Below are 23481 nucleotides of genomic sequence, written 5' to 3' on the forward strand. Positions count from 1 at the left end.
TTAAAAGACCACAAGTAATCATTCTGGGAAATTACATTTTAATAATTACTAGCAAACTTAGTTTTTAAAATGCCTAAATTGTTATTTTATATCTTCTAAAAATGAATATTAGCATCTCGTCGAAACGTTATATATAATAAATTTATTATTCTTATAATTCATATTGCCATTACATAAATTGATTTACTTAAAAATAAAATGCCATAATGAACTATTTTAAAACTTTAAATTCACCTTTACTTAGTAGTTTATTTTCACCGTCAAAATTTTATAAAATTACAATTTTTTATTAAGAATATTTTAATAATTTTTAATCCCCGATATATTACAAAATATTTTATATCTTTTGCGCTTTTTTGATTAATGGCCTGTTATTAGCATATTTTCATAATATATCAAACGATTTTATGAATTCAATATCTTCTTCAGACGATGATGCTTGGGAACCGCAAGAGATTAAAAATGGAGTAAATAAAACACAATTTCAAATCCCTACTATTTATATATGTTGATTCAACGTTATTTAAAATATGTAATTTATTAGTTAGAGCTAAAATTTAATCAAATATGTTTAAAGGTTTCAAAGGCTGGGAAGATGAAATCCAGTTTATTAAAGAAACCTTCTCAAATTCCTGATATAACGCCAAATCAAAAGCGAGATAAATCAGATAATGTTAATGATAAAAAAGTTACAAAGAGGCCATCAATTGAAAGGATATATCAGAAAAAAACTCAATTAGAGCATATATTACTCAGACCTGATACTTATATTGGTTCAATCGAGCCTACTACACAGGTATTATATTTATATAATTATTATAATATAATTTAAATAGCAAATGTGGGTTTGGGATGGAAATGAAGGACTGATAAATCGAGAAATTACTTATGTCCCTGGACTTTTTAAGATATTTGACGAAATTTTAGGTAATTTTTTTAAAAATATGTCATAAATTAGTTCTTTTTAAAATAGTGAATGCAGCTGATAACAAAATAAGAGATAAAACAATGAATTGCATAAAAATAAACATAGATATGTAAGTTATTTAATATATTTTACAATATATAAAATATACCATGATCCAAAAGAAATGCATATTTGTCTGTCCCTGTTCCAGGCAAACTTGTTCTGTTCTATTCCCAGTACATTCCAAAGTGCATTCCTAATAAAATAGCAATTAATATATTTTTTTATTATTCATTAGTACATATAATTCAAGTATGTTATTAGGACTTTAGTATTAATTAAGACATGCTATAAGATTATTTATATTTAGGCAGTAGTATTAGTATCAAGCTGAGTGTCAAATAACAGTAACTTGGAAATAAAATTATCCATTTTTAATATAATATTAATTTTATAAACAGTTAAAAATATTTTAAATTTGATCTGAAACAATATTTTTTATATCCTTAACATTACTTAATGATGCAATGAGTAATAATATTATGTGTAACAAACTAGAATTAAAAAGAAAAAAACAAATATTTATGAATAAGCCATTCTAAATATTATTATATTCATGTTCATAGTGCTCTATAATATTCCCCAAGTTTTGTTCTATTTCTTTAAATATAATACATCAGTGATGAAATGTCCATAGAACCAAGTGAAGCATTGCTTTCCTTCAAATTTTTCTTAAAAATTCTTAAATAAAATTAATATAATATTTATAATAATCTAACTTTGTTAAAAAAAATTATTATTTTTATAACATTAAAAAATATTTAAATTTATTAGCATATCTTCAACAGTAAATAAATATAATTAATTGACAGTATTCAATATTTTTGTTCATCTAGAGAGGATTTTTTTTTGTATTGCATTTATTTATTTTATACATAATTATTTTTTAATTATTTTTAAATGTATGCCTTAATATAATATTTAATATAAGAACCAGTTATATTTTACATGATTAGAAATTATAATAATGAATATAATAGTTTAGATATCATAAATCACTAAATTATACATTTCCAATCTGATATCCAGGCCATATATCAGGCCCTTGCATATATATATGTCTAGTATACTAATACAATGTGATAGGCTAGTGTTAGTCCATAATTTATTAATTAAGGATGATTTTATTGCTAATAATATAGTGTTATTATTTTCAAGTTTTAAATAAATATTATCCAGAAAGTAATAAAAAAAAATCTGGTATTCATATATTAACTGATAGTAACCAATCCGATTTTAAATGATAAACATCTGGGACAAAATATCTATATAAAGAAATATTGATAAATATAAATAATTGGGAAGGCCTCCTTTGATCATAAGATTTTGATCGTATTTTCGTCCATTTCGATCAAAAAGGACAACATAATCAATTCAAATTTTATGCAATTTAAGCATTTTATATCAAATATTTCGAAGTAATATTTTAACAATATTTAATATATCTTAATTTGCAACTATTAAATGGACCAATCAGAGTGGACGAATTTACGATCATTGTTAAGTAAATCATTATCCGAGCTTGTATCCTAGATTCTAAAAAATGGTTTTTTGATTCGAATTTTAAAAAAAAATTAAAATGGATTTCCGGTTCTGGATTTATACCTGTTAAACAATATTTAGAAAAATTTACACAATAAATATGGCATGAATAAAAATTTAGCATACCTGATTCAAAATAAATGTTTTAAAAACAAAAATACGCAGCTTTGTTTCACTATTTTCTAAAATAATATATTTGACACAAACGATAGAATCGCGCCATTGAGCCATTGAACGATATCATTTTGAACGATTAGTAAATTCGTTACCATTTTAAAAAAACTGGTTTCGCTAAAATGAGTTTGATTACTATTTAAGAAATGCTTCTAGATCCTAGATTTGTCCCAATTCCAGCTGTTATTCTCTTTATCATAAAATGAATTCCTTTTTTACTTTCACAATTTTAAGAATATCGCCCTATAACAGACCGTGGATTTAAATTATAATATTTTATATCATATTTTTTAAAAAAAATGATGAAAACGAATAACGATGGATTATTTATGATTTTTTTTTTTAGAGAAACGAATACTATTTCGATTTGGAATAACGGAAAAGGCATTCCAGTGACGGAGCACAAAACCGAGAAAATATATATTCCGGCCATGATATTCGGGCATTTACTAACTTCGAGCAATTTTGATGACGCTGAAAAAAAGGTCGTCGGGGGGCGGAACGGTTACGGAGCTAAATTATGCAATATCTTCAGCAAAAAATTTACCATAGAGACCGCTTGCAGAGATTACAACAAAAAATTTAAACAAGTAAATTTTTTTTAGAATGAAATTTTAGTGTAATTAAACATTATATTTTAGCCTATTTTATAGTTATGTTCCATGTAATTAATTTTAAGCTTGACCCCTCGTTCACAGTTAGCAAGAATTTACAACAAATTATACAAAATATGTTGTATTTTTATGTTTTTATATATTTCGCCATGAATTCGCTCTAAATGTGAATGCAGGTTTAGGCTTAATTTATAGTTAACCCGTTATGTTCAAGCGGTGCTGTACTTACAAAATTAAACCAATAAATAGGTATAATTTATAAATATGAATTAGTAAAGCTCAATTTACCATTGTTAAGGTCAAGAAGAACTATGATTTTGATAACGTTAAATAAAGCAACACCAGTTTACTATCAATTAGACCTTAAAGGCAATCATCTTATTTATAAATATAATATTGTCTTCAATTTTGTAACTAATAAACATTTCAAACAGGATTTCATTTATTAATAAGGTGGTGCCAATTCAATGTTGGATGTCGATTTTAAAAAATATTGGATCGGGCCAATATTTTCAAAAAATTGATCTGATCCAATATTTCTATTGTTATTGGTTATATTATGATTATACATAGAATTAATATCTTATTTTATACATAATTTCATAGTAATAAATTCATAAATGGACAAAATTCAATATATTTATGCTTATAAAGAAAATCGAATTATTAAAAGATAGAGTAGCTAAAGATTAAAAAAAATTGCTTTATCTCCATAAAGAAAATGATTTTAAAATATTGAATGAGTTACATTATGCTAGTGTTTTTTTAAACGGTTAACTTAGTCAAAAGTATATTATCCATGCTTGGAGATTTTGTCCACAGCTAGCAGAAAGGTTTGGACATCTATTGTCAAAATTTAGAGGAATAGGTAACAATATTTTGGCTAAAATCTTAAATCGAGCCTTTTATTTAACAACATACAATGTACCATAAACACTGCCCATATTTTTAATAATATTGCTACCTAATTGAGCGTTTCTCAAATGGTATCGTGTAAATTGATCACAATTTACAAACATTAATAAAAACATAAAACGTTTGCCTTTTTTCGAAAACACTCAATTAGGTTGCACATAAAGTTGCTTGCCTAAGTAGTTTCTATAAGTTATAATAACACCATTAAAATATTTATTTTTCAAATTTTGTCTTTGTCAAGTTCTATTTTTATCATATATAATGAATAACCCATAACATTACTTTAATAGTTGGATTTTACGAAAATTTCCTTAAGAATAGTTAGATTTCTTGAGCTGATACAATTATTGACAAATTCCTTTTTTCTCTATATAACAGCACCAATATCTTAGAAATTTTGCCAAAATTCCAGGCTAGTTATGTCTTAATGTTTGTACATAACATTATAAATAAAATAAAGTCAAAAAACTTGAATTGGGTGTCAGGAAAATTGAATTCAGGATAAAGATCATAATTAGTAAAGATGCACTCATATGATATATTTTTTTTATCCATATCACCGACTGATACCTAAATAATATATAACTCAAAATAACATCAAATATTTTATATTTAAACAACTTATTGTGTCAAAAACGCCATCTTGCGGAAATTAATTTAATAAAATGAATTACTAAAAATTACAAAATAAAAAATTTAATAAATGATTATAACGAATCAAAAAAAATTAATATTATTTCTTATTTTTTTTAGTTAAAAAAATATAATTTAAAAAAAAATAATTGTGGTTACGATATCAGCTAGTGGCACTCTTTACGATATAAAGTCAGCAAATCTTTATATATATTTGTTTCATTCAAATAATCTTTCATATCACATCAGCATCTGTAGAAAGATTATTTTCTTCATTTGGAATGGTTCAATCCAAACTTTAGGAATTGTTTGGGAACTTAGTAAATTTCAAACAATAATTTTTAAGTATATTTTGTTATTTGAATGATTTTATTTACACAAGTCCTGTATAATTCGAACTCGGCCCCTAGACATTTTAAACTTTTCCGAGCTGGATCAGCTTCGGGCCAACAAAAAATTGAATTTACAGCTTGCACACAATTATTATTACATTTTTTTTCTAGATTACTCAAATAAAAGTTGACGTTATATGTTCAGATTGATTTATCAAATTTATGCTTTTATTTAGGGCTATGTCGATATTAAAATGACCTATTTATAAATGTATATAATTTAGAATTGACACAAGTTTGGCAGCAAATTTTTTATCTTGTAATATCGATATATCATTAAAACTTGTTATATAACAAAATTATTATAAGGAGGCGTCAGAATTGAACGATCAAAATTTGTTCTGGATCGAATCAGCAAAAAATTTTTAAAAACCGATCCATAACATAGGCTCATTTCATTTGCCTACGCTGACTCTTCTTTGAAATATTGATTGATAAATTATTTTAAAGTTTTTTGTAACATTCCAAGATGGTTATTCATTAAAAATTTACTGCTTATCTTGTAGCAATTCTGAGATATGCACATTTTTGTTCATATTTTAATATCGGCACAGCCCTACTTTTATTCATTTCATAATTCGTGTATGGTTAATATAAATCGATAACTTTTGAGTGATTAGCTCTCCCTTACATTTCTTTTTAGGACTTGGAACTAAATTTCTTTTTTTTTATTAAACATATAAACGAGACAAAAAAGTAACTAAAAAAATGGTATCAAAATTTAAAGGTCTATTTTATTTTTGAAATTCAAAAGGCATTTTTTTTTGTTTTCTCTCCATAAATACAAATTAGATTTTAATTATTTTTTCGAATGAATGACGTTGAAAACAATATAATATGAGCATTAAATAAAGCAGACGATCATGCATATCATTTTTTTGTTACGAACCTAACCTAAACCCTGAATCGCTATTTTTACAAGAAAATGGCGCCATAGTAATAAATGAAATTGTTCTATCTCGCCAGAAGCGAAAATTTGTTCTGCCATTTTATTATTACTATTTTTTGAAAAATTAATTGTATATGATAAGTTAAAATGTGTTATATTTTTAATTTTAGATCCATTTTCTTGAGCGCGTTTTTTGTATTTTACCGGAAATGTATTTCAGCATGTTAGGAATACCTCTACCATAAAAATTCCAGAAAATTTTGCCCTTTCAACTTTTAAATCATTTTATAATCTATACTTAAAAAATCTATGAAAAAAATATATAATTTAAATTATATTAACTTTAAAATCATGAAATCGCTGAGTAGATATTCTAAACTTTCTAGAATACATTTCCGGTAAATTGAGGTGTTTTTTTCCAATCACTCTTATTATATAAATAAAATCACCAGTTATATTTAAAAAAAATTTTTATGATCAATTAATTATATGCTAACCAACTATTAATGAATAATTAAGGATTTGTCGGCTTCCTTGCTAAAAAAATCAGCTAAGGTTTCTCCTAATTTACTTAGAAAGGAAAGGTCGCAGATCAACGTGTAAATGAATGAATTATTAAATTTAAATATTATTTAAGACCTGGAGCGATAACATGTCAAGTACCTCTGACCCAAAAATTTCTGATTTTTCTGGAACCGATTTCACGTGCGTCACATTTCAACCGGATTTAAGCAAATTCAAGATGGTGAACTTGGACAAAGATATAACCGATCTCTTTTCCAAGAGAGCCTACGATATCGCGGCGTCAACGTGGGGAGGGGTTAAAGTTTATCTTAACGACAAAAGATTGGCTGTAATTTTTAATTTAATATTACACATGCTTAAAATTATTTTTTTATATATCTGTTAAACAATTCTCAAAATGTCGAAGACGATGATTTTTTAATGCCATATCTTTATTTTCACCTTTTTTTATTGAAATAAATAAAAATAATTGTAGATAAGCAATTTTAAAGATTACATCGATCTGTATACGAAAGGAATTGTGGACGAAAATGATGAAGCCATAAAATTAGCATACGAAAAAATAGGCGATAGATGGGAAATAGCGGTGACTAACAGTGATAAAGGATTTCAATCGATAAGCTTCGTTAATAGCATTTGCACTGTTAAGGTAATTAACGTGTGTTTATGATATTATTTTTGGGATTATTTAAATGATTTAGATAGAATATATAAAAGTATAGGCAAAGAGTTAAAGAATGCTTTGTAATAATTTTCTATTATTTACCAGAAAAGCATTTTTTTGGCTGAGCAGGTTTATAAAAGCTAGCGACGCCAAATTGACGAATATGCCCAACCTTAAGCTAACTAAATTGATTTAATTTTTTATTATATAATTAGGGTGGTCGACATGTCGATTACATAACTGATCAAGTAGTTGATAAGTTGATGGATGTTGTAAAAAAGAAAAATAAGGCGGGAGTCAAAGTTAAACCTTTTCAAGTATATCCTTAAAATTATTTATACCTACGGTTTCTCACTGCAAAGAACGCTTAACTAATTTTTTTGAATATAACAGCAGGTACCAAAATAATCCTTATTTTAATATTAGTAAAATAAATATAGATTTATTATAATTTAATAAGATGAATATTTAAATAATAACATTTATAATGTACTGTATCAAAATGATTAATCATTTATTATGCCAAAAATAAATAGTGATTGGGGAAGATATATAAAAATCAAAGAAGTATATGATAAAAATTAGACATTCCGATCTTGATCATGCCAAAAAGGTTTCTTAAAAAGAAAGAGAAAAAAAATGGTTAGGGGGTATTTGCAGTTAGACTCACAATATATTTCTTATTTAGTATATCAGCTATAAAACCTTATATTATTAATATCCATCTTATATTTCATCTGAATAACCATTTATCTTTTGTAATGATTTTTAAAAAAAGATCAAAAATCATTTGTGGGTTTTCGTGAATTGTCTGATAGAGAATCCCACTTTCGATTCTCAAACGAAAGAAAACATGACTTTACAATCCAAATCCTTTGGTTCTAAATGTACAGTTTCCGAAAAATTTCTCGGTGTACTCCTAAAAACAGGAATCGTTGAGAATATCATGAATTGGATTCAATATAAGGCTCAGGTTTGATTTTTTTTGACTCATTTGATCTTTATTATTATTATATTCCTTTTTTAAAATAGAGTCAATTGAACACTAAATGCCATGCGAAAAAGCATTCAAAATTGAAAGGAATCCCCAAATTGGATGATGCCAATGACGCAGGTACGAAAAATTCGCTGGATTGCACGTTAATCCTGACTGAAGGGGATTCAGCCAAAACGTTGGCCATATCTGGCTTGGGAGTCGTTGGCAGAGATCGATTTGGCATATTTCCACTTAAGGGTAAATTGCTTAACGTGCGAGAAGCAACTCATAAACAGGTCTTATATGATAATATATAAGAGAACATGTGTTTGCAGTTTTACATTATATATAAGTTAAAATACACGTTGTCGTTTTTAATCAAAATGTTTTTTTTAAATATAAATTTGTTATTTTTTTAAAAAAATATTTGCACAAGTTATATGAAGTTAGGTTAGTATTATCATAAAAATATATTTTTTACAAAAAAAGCTAATGGAAAATGTCGAAATCAACAACATGATTCGGATCATTGGGTTACAATACAAAAAACAATACAATTCACTCGAAGACCTAAAAACATTGCGTTACGGTAAAATAATGATAATGGCTGATCAAGATCAAGATGGCTCTCACATCAAAGGCCTCATTATCAATTTCATTCATTATAATTGGCCATCCCTGGTTAAACAATCCTTTCTAGATCAATTCATCACTCCAATCGTCAAAGTTATTTACGAACTTTTTTTATATGATTTAAGTTGTAAAAAGACTGATCCAATACATTTAACCAATATCAGCTGAAACTGTGTTGGTATTAAAGCATCTCCTTGAAATAAAGACTATTGTCGATTCTTCAAAATTTTTATTTGCTTAAAACTGATCCGATGACGAATGCGAACTAATTAGCCCACTTTAAAAAGAAGTTGTAACTTAAGAATTTATTGATTTGATAAGAAGGGGGAGAAAAAATAATTTTAATGATTGAGCAAACATCTTTTAACTTATTGAAAATAACTAAATTAATAGATATTAAAAATGTTGTAAAAAATTTTTTTCCCCCGCCATCTACCCATCAAGGCATTTAAAGGTAAAGATGAAAAAAGTTTTTTCAGCATACCAGAGTTTGAGGAATGGAAAAATCAAACGCCAAATTGGCATTTATGGAAGGTCAAATACTACAAAGGTAATATAATTTTTATGACTCTATTTTTTTAATATAGATTACTTAATTGGTCACAACTTTCTAACTTTGGTTTATGTACTTTTTTTTAACCTCTTAAATTAAATTAAAATATAGATACACAATATTTTATTTCTTTCTTTTTAAAACTAAAAATAATAATTATATATTACAATTATCGCAATTTCAATATATGTTATATAATAATAATTCTATTTCTTTTTATACACACAATATTTTATTTCTTTCTTTTTAAAACTAAAAATAATAATTATATATTACAATTATCGCAATTTCAATATATGTTATATAATAATAATTCTATTTCTTTTTCACGATAAACAAAAAAAAATAAACACACATTTTTAATAATAATAAAAAAAATAAACAATTACATAACAACAATTATTTTTTTTATTGTGATATATTGGTCTAATTTTTCTTTAAAGGGTTGGGAACATCTACTGCTAAAGAAGCCAAGGAATATTTTAACAACATGCCTGTCCATAGGATTAAATTTAAGTATCAGGGCAATGATGATGACGATTCTATCTTATTGGTATATACAGTATTTAAATTATTGAAATTTCGAGAAAGAGTTCGATTTCATAAAATATTCTGTAAGCATTTTTAATATTATTTGGAGGTTTTACTAATAAATTAAATTTACTATTATATATCTTTTATATTTTTTTGAAAATTCAAACAATAAATATAAATAACTGATTTTATTTGTTCCCTAAAATTAAAAAATATTTTAAAATGGATTTAGGCATTCAGTAAAAAGCGGATAGAAGATAGAAAAGATTGGTTGAGGAACTGGATGGAAATTCGTAAAAGCAGACGCTTGCAGCAATTGCCCGAGGTTCATAAATTATTAAAATAATTCTGTACCATAGTAATGTTTAGTTTATGCATACCAAATTATATTAATAGTTCTTACTGCAAAACTGTCTAACTCAAAATTTTCAAAATGCGTTTTTTTGGAATTTATGAACCTTATCAATCAATATGTTTTTTTAATCATATCAAGGTCTCAAAGCTAATACCAATAGAAATTCACTATTTTTTATTTTTAAAACTTTCATCTCTATTTGTATTTATTTAAGGGAAAATACACCTTATAATATGAATGCATATTTTTTATTCATATTTATAAAATATAATTTTTGATAATAGGAGAGTTTGCCTCCATTATTTAACTTTTATTTAATATCCGAAAATTGAAATATAGAATCTACAGGACATAAATTAATATTATTTTTTGAAGGGTATTCATATCTAAAAAAAGGTTGGAGATGCTAAAATATCACAAATTCAAATCTAAAGCTATATCATCAATTTAAGAAATTAAAAAACATATTTTTAATACATGTATGCCTATCCTTCCGATAAAAATAAGTTAAAAATGGGAACATCGAAATATGAGCATCATCCAATAATTCCTACATTTAAGTGGATAATTAAAAATATATTTAAGGTGATTGGATAAATTGTACGTCACAAAATTATCAGGCATGAAAGGGTCTACTGATTATATATTTTTATGGAACAACCCATCCCTCATAATCTTTATTAGGAATCATATATTGGTATAAGGGTGAAAATCTATTATTTATTGGGATAAAAAAAATGATTCCATAACAAGAAATTTATTAATTTAGACAAGTATCCTCTATGAAATATTTTTTCCCAGATCTTTTCAAATAAGCAAGTTTGTGGCAGCTGTCTAAAAATAGAGTAACAATATTCTGGTTAATTTTGACCTAAATGATGTTACTCGGTTATGTTAAAATGGTGGAATACTTAGATCCAAATCCCACTATATTATTCGGATCAACCTAACCTAGCCCAAAGTGAGAAATTAAAGAAAATTAAAAAAGATCAAGTCCGGGTCTGAAAATAATTTATTTTTAGTCAGGGCCTGGTTTAAAGTTTTGAAACTCTTACAGGTCTCCGATTTTAATATTCAGGAGAGCATTTTAAGAATTTGATCTGGTGGCGTAGATAAGAATGGTCTAAAGCATTTTTCTAGTATGAGAATAAGTAATTGCCATCGATTGAAACAATTTAAAAGACAATTTTCGAGAATGCAAGCTTTTATTATAATTGAATATTTTTATTTAAATATCTGAAATCTAATTTATTTTTTTTTAAAAAAAGAAAAGTAATAATATTATATATTTAAAAATTAATAGTTCTTTCTCTACGGGAGACAAACGTCCGTATTATCATATGCAGATTTTATAAACAAAGAATTGATCCTATTCAGTAATATGGATAACGAAAGATCTATTCCAAGCTTATGCGATGGTATTTCAATTATTTTTTAAAAAGCACTTTTTAAATAATTATTAATAACTTTTTATATATTTTTTAATAAAATAAATATTAGGTTTAAAACCTGGTCAAAGAAAAGTATTATTTACATGCTTTAAACGTAATGATAAGAGAGAAGTTAAAGTGGCTCAGCTAGCCGGCTCAGTTGGAGAATTGTCGGCATATCACCATGGCGAAGTTATTTCATTTTTATCTCTTGTGATATTTCTCACAAGTTTTTAATATTAATCAAATATTGAAAATGGTTAAATCAAGATTTTATAAAAAAATCATTCCTAAACATTGAGATGATTATTCAAAAATTAGGCCCAAAACATTTTGTCATACTTTAATGAAATTTCATCTCGAGGCATAGGTTAATATTATCTTGGTTAAAATTTTGATTTATTTATTAATTTTTTTAAAAAAAATCTGCTAAATCAAAGTTTTTGATTATATAATTTAAGATCTATGGACATTAAATAATTACAATTTTTATCTCTTTTTTTGCTTTAATAGGCTTCTTTGATGGGTACAATAATTAATTTAGCTCAAGATTTTGTTGGATCAAACAATGTAAACTTGCTCCTACCCATAGGTCAATTCGGCACCAGACTTCACGGTGGTAAAGACGCTGCCAGTCCTCGTTACATATTTACGTATTTGAATCCCTTAACTCGAGCCATATTTCCGGCTTTTGATGAACCACTCTTGAAGTATATGAAAGACGATAATATTCGAATAGAGCCGGAATGGTACATCCCCATTGTACCCATGGTTTTGATTAATGGGGCAGAGGGAATAGGCACTGGCTGGAGCACAAAAGTTCCGAATTATGATCTCAAGGATATCATTAAAAATTTAAGGGTCATGATTGAAGCCTCCATCACTCTGCCTTTTGGTAATATTAGTGATTTGCCAACCACTCACATGGTTCCGAGTTACAAAGGCTTTAGAGGTAGTATATTGGAGGTAGACTCGGAGAGGATAGCAACTTTTGGGGAGATCAGTGTGCTCTCTCAGAATGTTATGGATGATGAAATTGAGTTCATGGACAGAGGCGACTACGAAAGTTTTTTTTTACTTTTAAACCTCGTAGATATTTTTTTTTTATCGAATGTCTTATTTTGTTAAATATGTTTTGTCTTTATGTTGTATGAAAAACGATCTGCATAAGACTTTCAAATTGATTAGATAACAATTTTTTTAAAAAATAACCATAAAATATCTGAATTAATTTAATAAAATCAGATTAGGATAGTGTTTGTTAATAAGGTGACTAAAAAAATTGGTTACGCCTCGAGACGGTAGTCGGAAAATCAGCTTGAATCCGTTTCAGAGGCAGCTCGTGGAACTAATTAAGGGGGGGGGCACCTACGGATTATGGTTTCGATTCTTTACGCAATTTTTTTTTTTACCAAGTGAAAATTTAATACTTATAATATAAATGAATGCATCACAAGGTAACAACAAAGAGGTTGTAGAACTCGAGATATCCGAATTGCCTATTAAGAAGTGGACTCAGGATTACAAAGAATCTGTTTTAGAAGGATTGCTAAATGGTTCCGAAAAGATTACGCCCGTTATTCTGGATTACAAGGAATACAACACGGATACAACGGTCAAATTTGTTATCAAGATTAGCAAAGAAAAATTTAGAGACGCTCAAAAGGAGGTAATTATTACGCTATTATTATCTTTTTCCATAACACATTTTTTTTAAATGTAGGGTTTGCACAAGTTCTTCAAACTTCAAAACACCATATCAACCAGTAGCATGGTTTTATTCGATGCCAATGGCGTTATCAATCGGTACAATAGCCCCTTAGATATTTTGAAAGACTTTTTCTGGGTTCGACTCGATTTTTATAAGAAACGCAAAGTTTACCTAGACGGTTTGTTGACGGCCGAGGCTATGAAATTGGATTTTCAAGCACGTTTTATACTGGAAAAGATTCGCGGGGACATTGTTATTGAGAACGTTAAACGCAATGAACTAATTAAGACGCTTATAAGTAGAGGGTACGAATCTGATCCCGTTAAGGTTTAAAAAATTTAGCATAATATACATAAATATTTGAGACTTGATCGGCACAAAATTTTGTGTGCAATGTGCATTCCTCACATCTAAATAGTTAATTGTAGTTTTATAATTATAAATAAGATTTTTTTATCAATCATAAATTTTTTAAAAAATTATAAGTATAAGAGCTATACCGGTTACACAAATTATTTTATTTTTACTGATCCGATAATATCGGATATGGTGGCTCGTCACTGCCCTAATTGTGTTATTAATAAATTTAGACTTGGAAGGTCAACGTGTCTAAAGAAGACCTTGAAGTAGAAAATACTGACGAAGTTGGAACTGAAAAAGGCAATATAGATTTTGATTATTTGTTAGGAATGGCATTATGGAGCTTGACTAAGGAAAGGGTCGAGGATTTGATACAAAAACAAAAGGCTAAAGTATTGAATAATTTTTTAAAATAAATTTAAATGATCTTTTTACATTGTATTATTGCGAATTTCCTAATATTTATATAACAATACAATTTTAATAATATTTTATTTTTTTAGGAAATGCCAATGTTTTTATTTAAGTTTATGAGCAGTTCTTATCTGGTGCATATTTTTTTTCGTAATCGTATGAGTTTTGAAGGAAATCCTTTGTCTTATAAATTTTAAAAATTAAGAACTTTCTTACATTCCTTTATAGCAATGACTAAACATTTTAAATTCTGCACCTGTAAGAAACTACACAATCTCAATTGCTCATATTAAAGCATTGACATTACCCTGAAAAAATTGTTAAATTTAGGATAGTAAAACAAAAATTCATTGTATTATTTTTTTTAAATAATAAATTTGAAATTCAAAACTTTATGCTCTCAAACAAAATATTATTTATTTCATATGGAAAACATTGCGAATTCCAAATGGCTACCACCTCTTTATATTCGCCCATACTTATTTTTCAAAATACATAATTTAAGTCTCTTCTTATATGTTGATCAAAAGGCAGCCGCATGAGTAGGCCATTTTATAGAAGTTTCACTAAATGTTCGATAATTAAGAAATTTCTCATTAGTACAAATAATATTGGTATGATCTAAATTTTATTTTAAATAACAAAGAAATTGACAATATGGTATGTTTTGAATTGGTAAATGCTTTGTTTAAAATTAAAAAGATTTGTGTATTAAATTAAAAAGATTTGTGTATTAAATTAAAAACGGCTACTATAAAAAATATTTCTGCACTTGTTATAATAATATATATTTCATGAAAAAAAAAGACACGGAAAATTAAGTCAAATCACAGCTTATGTAATTATCATATTTTTATCAGATGAGATATAATATATTATTCAATCATCTATTTAAAAAAAATAATGTAGTTTTGTTTTGCTTAATAGCTGAAGTACAATTCTAAACTTACTGTTTTTTGAAAATTTCTTCTGTTTTGAAGTATAAGCCATAGACAAGCTCTTTTTTACCATATCCATAGCAACAACTTTAAATCTAAATAGAAGTTTACACCCCTCTCTTGTAAATTGACTCTAAAGCTTTTTTGGAGCTTGGAATATTATTCCTATACCCCTCAAACCATTTATTGTTTATAGATAATCCAACCACTCATTTCTAAAATAAATTATAAATTCATTTAAAGTCTCTAACATCTCTATGAATAAATAATATTTTGAAGTATTGTTAAATATATCATAGCTCGGAGATCGTTGAATTGTGTTGATATACATTTATTTGAAAAGGTTCAATGAAGAAAACTTAGCAAATATTAATTAACATATAAATTTAAAATGTTTGCTTACCAGAAGAATAAAAAACATATCAATATAAAAACCATTGCATTTAAGTAATAAACAACAATTTAATAATAATATATATATTTTACATGGCATTCTTGATTAAAAAACATAACATAAATTGTTCTCCTTAAATATTGATTCATTTTTTCCTTTCAAGATCTTAAAATTAAAAATTTGCTTTTTTAAAAAAAATAGGTTCACCATATTTATTATATGCTTCAGCAGAGCTAATCGAAATTTTTATTTAATAAAGAATACAGAATTGCAATTATTAAGATCTCAGACAGAGCAAACCCTTTGGGTTCAAGATTTAGACAATTTAATGCAAGAAATGGCAAAAATGGAAACCAAAGAATTGGAAGAAAGTCGTGACGAAAAACCAGCTAAAGCGGCCCTTGGTAAAAGCAAAGTTGCTCGGGTATATATAGTTTTTTTGTCACATTTTAAGTAGATAAATTATGTAAAATCTCTAATTGTTTTGTGATAATCACAGATAAATTCTAATTGTCATTTTAATTTAACAAAACAATAGAAAACAATTATTTTCTACGTTAAATTTTTAGAATTTCTTATATTTTCGAACCGACTTGGCCCGAGGTCCGAAATATTTTTAGGTCCGAGACGCACTTTGGGCCGGATTGCCAAGCTCTACTTCACTTTCATTTTTAAATTGCAATTCAATATTTAAATAATTATTTACTAAACTCCCCTCCCCCCATCCACAATCAATTAAAAAATTGTTAGAAAATTAATTCGAAAAATCGCTCTGACACGCTTCCGTCAATCCGAGGCACTCGAGTAATTCCCGCGATAGACGAAGCCCTAAAAATAAAAGTAGAAAAGGCCAAGGAAACTAAGGAGAAGCGCAAGGCTACATTATCCAACAAAACCCCCGATACCGCCAACGACAAGAACGATATCGTGCTCATAGACGAAGAAGAAGACGACTCTTCTATTCAAAGTCCTCCTAAAAAAGCGAAAGTTGAATCTGAAAATGAGATCAAAAAAGCTAATATTGAAACAAATGAGATCAAAAAAGCTAATATTGAAACAAATGAGATCAAAAAGGTAAACATTGAAGCAAATAAGATCAAAAAACCAATTCTGGATAATAGAAAAGGTGTAAAAAGTCACCAGATAATGACTAACGGAGAAAAATCGGCTAAACCTACTATTCATAAAAAGGAGAAAAAAACGGTAGTCTCTATCCCAAACTTTTTATCTTCGTCTGAAGGCGACGACGATGAGTTTAAGGTTGAGCACATCGATTATGAGAATGACAAGAGTGATAAACAAAATGGCGGTAGCCCGTTACCTCTCAGAGCTAGGCTTGGCCGGGCATGTATACCGAAAAAATTTAACTTCTCCGAATCTGACGAAGATGATTGAAATAAAATTGTCAATGAATTAGATTTTTTTGATATAAATTTATTTTAATCACGACAATTTAATTTCTGTTAACTTTTTCTATTTATAACAAACTATAAATTAATATAATTCATAAATTTTTAACCCTATAATATAATCTCGAAGTAGTATAACCAATACTCTCATTTTATTTATTACACGATTTTACTATTTTATATTAGAATATTTTTTTAATATATTTTTTGTACAAAGTATGTAAATTGTGTGTAAAACTTAATAATATTTAATTTTTGATAATAAAAAAAATTGTGATAGTATTTGTAAATTATTATTTTTTATCAATAATTCTAATTCCGATAATATTTACCTGGCCATAGTTTCATAACTAGAACTTTTGAATGCAATAATAATGTTATTTAAATGTTAAATTTAATTAGGTTCCGAGAAAATAATAATTCAATTTTCTATAGATAATTTTCATTTTCTTATTTTTATAGAAATCTTACTTTGTTTAAGTTTGGATATATTATGCAAGGATCCTTGAGAAATTTTTTATAAAAATTAATTAATAGCTTGTTTGTATACTTTTTCTTTGAAAAATTTCCTTAAAATATAGTACCATAAAATGTTATCTTGACTCATAATATCAAGTTGACTAGGTCATTCCAGAATCATAAAAATGAATTTACTTTACTAGTGCTGTAAATATTTCTAAAAAAATTGAACCTTTCAACGTTCATTGACAAAAATCGAACACGTTCACCTGCAAAAAAAAAGAAATGCATTCACATTTGTTCAAAACTCCTTGAATAAATAGCATATATAATACAATATATTAGCCATGTTTAAAATTAATATTTAACGTTGGCAAGTCGGTTACAGTCAATTGGCCGAGGTCAAATACTCTAAGGAAATCTGAAGAAAAATATGCTTGAAAAAAACGATATAAATACATATGATCACAATGCTTATTTATTGGGTCAGTCAATGTGATATAATACAAGAATTAGGTTACATTGTGGTGATGATCTAAATATTTCAAGTGATATCATAAATTTTAGAAGTAAAAGGACATGTTTAATAGAAAATAATATTGAAAGCAGTTAATTCCACAATAACCATCATATTTTGGTCTCAAGTTAGTAGATTGGGCATGGCCACCGTGCTATTTAAGAGAGTTGGCATTTTACTAACAATTCCTAATTAATGAGAATAATAATATTGAATATTAATCAAACTAAAGCTCTGCCACGGAGAACGAACCATTAATTATTAAATGACAATGGATTTAAAAAATATTATAAAATTAATATAGATTCATTTTACTATTTTATACAAAATAAAGTTAATACTGACTTAAAAACATTTATTTGAATTTGACTGGTCAATTTACCAAATCATATTTGACCGGTCAAACACACAACCCTTGTTTTAAGTGGATAAAAAGTTATTTATATTAAAAAAATTTTTTTTATTAATTTTAATATAAAAACTTTTTTATGTCATATAAAATTTAATTATTTATAAAATATATATTCATAATACTTTAAATAGTGTTCAAATATAAAACCCTTGATAAAAATAATAGCGAAATTTTAAATCACACCAAAATAAATATATACTAAAAGATATTAATTATTTTATAAATTATCATCATAATTTAATAATGAAATACAACAATCTAAAAAATTATTAAAGGATACTTATAGTTATATTTAAAATAATAAATTATACAATCAAGTTTCGTTTTAAATTAGAACTTGAAAATTTTGAAACTGAGATATTTTTTTTTGGACACATAGTTTATTGTAGATATGATGTTACTGTAAAGTATTTATTATATTTGGGCCATGGTAATATTAATTAACTAGTTCTGAATTTTCAGAATCAGATGATGACAATTAACAACTTACCCTAATCTATAAATAATTTTCAAATTAATAAACTATTCCATAGGACGCTGGTTAAATAATTTAAATGTGAAAAAGGAAACATTTGATTGAGAAATAACAACTTTCTTGAAATTTTGGGTTAATATTTTTTATTTTCAAATGAATAAATATAAGATTTTCTAAAATTAAACGAACGCGTTCATCAAAAATAAAGGGACTCGTACAACATTACTTTAAACTCATCTTATTTTCTTTCTTACCATGTTATACTTAATTTTTGGCAGAGATCAAATTAATATTATATCTTTGCCTCTTGCTAATGATTGGTAATGTTGCATTATAATTCTAGACTAATAGTATGTGCTATTCAAGGAATAAACTTCAAACATTTAGACATTTTGCCTTTGATGATACCAACGGCATTTTTAGTTATTTCTTTTAATTTTACCCGATCGTCTTAATTATTGGCGGGTTTTCATTTTAAATTGAATAAAAAAAATTCTTTGATTTTTTAACCAATATAACAGATCGATGGAAAACATTATCACAGAAAGAATCTCTAAGTTATAATAAGAATTTTGTAAACGTTACTTCAAAAAAGAAACACGTTACTCTACATAAAAAAACGCGTTACCTTGTGAAAAAAGGAACGCGCATTACTTACTATTTAGAAAGTAACTAGTTACTGGAAAAATTAAAAATTATATACAGATATTTCCTATATATAAAAATAATATATTATAAGATGAGATCTTTTTATAATAATTTTTTTATATATAATATAAATAGAATTTTACAATAATATATTATAAGATATTTTTTATTTATTTTTAACAATTAATATTCAAAATTTGGATCAGATAAACAAGAGAGTGCTCAACACATCTTTCACCATACTACGCACACGTTCAACTGGCTCAGAGTATGGGAGGGTTATTATATTTGATAAATACAAATGTTATTTGAAAGATTTTATTAATAATTAAAGTTATTTTGAAAAAAGCTTAATAGATCATTTTTAAAATAATTTTTTTTAAGATCCTCATCAACATCTTTTTTTTATCTTTATCAGAAAATGATTTGGTAAGTGTGTTATTTTTTAAAGGAATCAAAGTCTGCTTTTTCCTTACCAAAATATTTTCTCAAACTAGAAATATGTTCAAACTTTCCACTTTTGTTGACCTAAAATTTTATTCAAAGTTAATCTAATTTAAATAGTGGGTGATTTATTGCTGATTGTATATATTCATCTTTATAGATAAGTTCGAATATATTAAATAAATATAATCTAAATTGTAAACAATATTTAAATCAGGGACCCTGAGTGAACCGTAACGAACAGTTACACCATTATAAACCGTTATAAATATCTGAACCATAACCGTAACCTAACCGATATAATTATTTTTTGAAGGAGTGAAAAGAACCTTTATCAAAAAAGGTTAACCCGGTTCAGTTTTTATATTTTAGAAATGGAAATAATTTGAATATCCAGAATTATATAAACTTGCTCTTAAAGTACTGGCGGTTCCTGCAACACAAGTTTCTATAGAAAGGGCCTTTTCTGAGCTAAAATTTGTGTTATCGTCACAACGAACAAAAAGGAATCCATTTATATTAGAAAATATATTACTTATATGTTCAAATAATATATTTAAAAATGAGTTATTTTGAATCTTATGATAGATGATTATAATAAAAATAAATTAGAAGATGGTGTTGCTTCAAAAAAAAAATTTCTAACCGTATTGAACCTTCATAATTAGCTGAACCGAACCGAATCTTTATAAATTTTTTCTTAAGAACCGTAACCAAAATGTAATCATTATAATTTTTTACATACTGAACCGTTATAAATAAAGGTTCGGGTCCCTGATTTAAACTGTATAAGTTTTATCTATGTCCTGCATAATTGCATTAATAAGTGGCTTGCGAAACTTGAAATTATTTAATTTTTAAAGTTATCATTATAATGGTTATTGTGGGAATGAGCTATCCTTGATGTTCTAAAATCAAAAGGGCCGTAGCAATAAATCCCTTAACATATAAAATCATATATATTATTTCTTAATTAACACACCATGCAATATGTTTATGAATGGCTTGTCATTATCTGAAAATCTCTGCAATTAGGATTTATCACAAGATTTGTCAAATTGGTTATTCTAAGACTAAATTTCACGGAGTTATAAATAGAGTTCCGTCTTGTTATTAACCGGTTAATCAGATATCTTCCCTTTTTTCCTTATAAATGGCTGTACAGTTTCGAGACTGCCCTTGTTTATTCCACAATTAAGGAAATATTTGGGTTGGGCAATTTTAACAAAATGTAGAATTTGTGCCCTTATTTTTTTTTTATTGATGTAATAAGTATTGTTAAATAATCGAATTCTCCTAACTTCGACTCCAAGTCAAAGTCAAAATTTCGACTTATTTTTACCACTCGAGTTCTGATTGAGTTTAGAATTTGAGTCGTGAACTTAATAGGTTAATTTAAATTTTATAAAATCGATTACTTATATTAGTGTTGTTTTGTGTAAAACCCAAACCTGAGGTTTGATCTAAAAATCGACTTAACCAGCCATCACCACGAACCCCACATCACAGACCCATACATTTTAAGATATTTTTTCTTGACCTTATTAAACTATATAAATATATGGTTAATAAGGTATCAATCGTTAGTTAATTAAAAGATCTACCGAATAGGAAAATACCCAAGCACCACCTCTCGATAGGTGAAGCTATTACGGGGGTCAGGAATAATTTTATCGGTATCAAACACCAAATATTGATATGATGTTGGATGGGTATAAAACAAGCCTGGTTATACCTTAATATGGTATATATGAGTACGGGGGGTGGGGGGGGGTATAAATAGATATGGTTACTCATATAATTGTTATGAATATTTACGAGCATTGCATGGCTCTAAATGGGCGGGTCTAGATCTTAGGGGCAAGAATAATTTCAACTTTATTATATATAAATTTAATATACATATTGTTAAATATATTTTAAATGGTAAAATTATTCGTACGACCTTTCGTACTTTTTCTTTTTGTAAAATATATTTGTATGACCTTTAAAAACTTATTGTACTTTTCTTTTTATATATGTTAAAATAACTTTTCTTAAATAACCATAAAAATGTACATAGGTAAATATTGTTAAAATAATTATATATATATAGTTGTAAAAAGATGTAATATAAGAAGAGAAATAAAGATAAAATAAAATAAACGATATTGCCTTCCACATGAAAATATCATGGTGGCAGAAAAGCTACTTTGGAGATTTTTTTAGATATTTTTCAGAGACAAATTTTAGATATGATTTTAGATAATGAAACTAGATGAAAGAGGATTATGGAATGATGTTTATTTAATTGTAAAACACGTAAGAGATGATCAAAATGTAAAATTAAAAATAAATAAAATAAAAATTTAATAATAAAATATCTAAAATATGAATAAACTAGAGTTGTTAATCGCTTCTTTTAAAAGTAGCGCGCTACCACTATCGCTATTTGTCAAAAAAATTAGCGCATTACCGCTATCGCTATTTGTCAAAAAAAGTAGCTTGCTATTAGCTACTATTTTTAAAAAGTAGCTTTAGCTATTTTAAGATACTTTTTATAAAAAAAATTTTTTTTTTTTATTTTGCATATAATGTAATTGTATAGTAAATAATATATAAAAATCAACATTTATAAATATTAAAATAGTAAATTTTGATTACAAAAAAATTTATGTAATAAATTTTAAATATTTATGGTAATTTTTTGAATTTTAATAATGAAATCATTTCAATATTATCATCCCAAAGTCTAGAGCGACGATCAGAAAGTATCAGTTTTGCCTTACTAAATAATCTCTCGAAACTAGCACTTGAGGGCAAGGGATTATTTAATCTTATATACATTGTTGTGTCCAACTATCAGCCTTGGTACATATATGAGATATCTCTGATAATTCTACTATTAAAGCATCTTTCATCACTTTAAACTTATTTGCTATTTTATTCACAAGTATCTGGCGACATAAAATAGTTGTACCAGGTGATAAAGTTTTAATCATCATAGTAAATGATGGATTATCAACCATTGGCTGAACTGTATCAATTATAAAATCTACTTTAACTTTATCAGTTAATTACTGAGAAATATTGGCATTTGTACTATTAATTAATTTTGTCTGAATGGAATTAGTCTTTTTGGATGTAGATTCACCTATGCCAAAGTTATTTAAATGTTGTTCAATTTCCTTAAAACTATTAGCATGAACAGTCTTTTAAAATAAATATTATTATTTTATGTAAAAATGATAATTTACCTTTAGGTGTTTCTTGAGGTTATAGCTACTGGAATGATTTGAGGAAATATTTTTTTTACATTTTAAACATATAAATTTGAAGCCAGTTTTTGTTTTAATATTTATCTTGAAAAATTTTTGAAATCTAGGGAATGGGAAAGTATTGCTATGAATATCATTTTTTTCCCTGGTATCTTCCATTTCATTAATATCATTGTCTGACTCTGAATCATTTTCAACGATTTGGATATCCATATGAGATGCCATTTTAAATTATTAACAGGTGATT

The 23481-nt window shown here is 26.4% G+C and overlaps 1 protein-coding gene across 2 annotated transcripts; it reads left to right on the forward strand.

The window, feature by feature from the left end:
* The first annotated feature begins 335 nt into the window (after window positions 1-335).
* Window positions 336-17183, forward strand: LOC135922193 (DNA topoisomerase 2-alpha-like). Of its 2 annotated transcripts, none has more exons than XM_065456618.1 (22): window positions 336-467; window positions 578-796; window positions 837-927; window positions 974-1037; window positions 3030-3273; window positions 6764-6979; window positions 7127-7300; window positions 7531-7632; window positions 8094-8288; window positions 8348-8587; window positions 8781-9017; window positions 9369-9474; window positions 9921-10030; window positions 10244-10336; window positions 11670-11784; window positions 11867-11988; window positions 12310-12862; window positions 13254-13465; window positions 13520-13834; window positions 14098-14259; window positions 15873-16037; window positions 16364-17183. In XM_065456618.1, exons 1-22 carry the CDS (start codon window positions 408-410, stop codon window positions 17006-17008), a joined length of 4440 nt encoding a protein of 1479 aa, XP_065312690.1. In that variant the 5' UTR covers window positions 336-407; the 3' UTR covers window positions 17009-17183. The 2 variants fall into 2 exon arrangements, with proteins under 2 accessions (XP_065312690.1, XP_065312691.1); XM_065456619.1 differs by having other exon boundaries at window positions 402-532.
* Window positions 17184-23481: the final 6298 nt, after the last annotated feature.

Source organism: Gordionus sp. m RMFG-2023, chromosome 1 (assembly GCF_954871325.1).
Source record: "Gordionus sp. m RMFG-2023 chromosome 1, tfGorSpeb1-WG-v2, whole genome shotgun sequence".
In the NCBI taxonomy this organism is placed as follows: Eukaryota; Metazoa; Nematomorpha; class Gordioida; order Chordodea; family Parachordodidae; genus Gordionus; species Gordionus sp. m RMFG-2023.

Bases quoted from the DNA above. Each gene is read 5' to 3' on its own strand.
- LOC135922193 (XM_065456618.1), top strand. From the start codon at position 408: ATGAATTCAATATCTTCTTCAGACGATGATGCTTGGGAACCGCAAGAG. The intron at 797-836 runs GTATTATATTTA...TAATTTAAATAG, and splicing joins CAATCGAGCCTACTACACAG to CAAATGTGGGTTTGGGATGG. The intron at 13,835-14,097 runs GTTTAAAAAATT...TAATAAATTTAG, and splicing joins ACGAATCTGATCCCGTTAAG to ACTTGGAAGGTCAACGTGTC.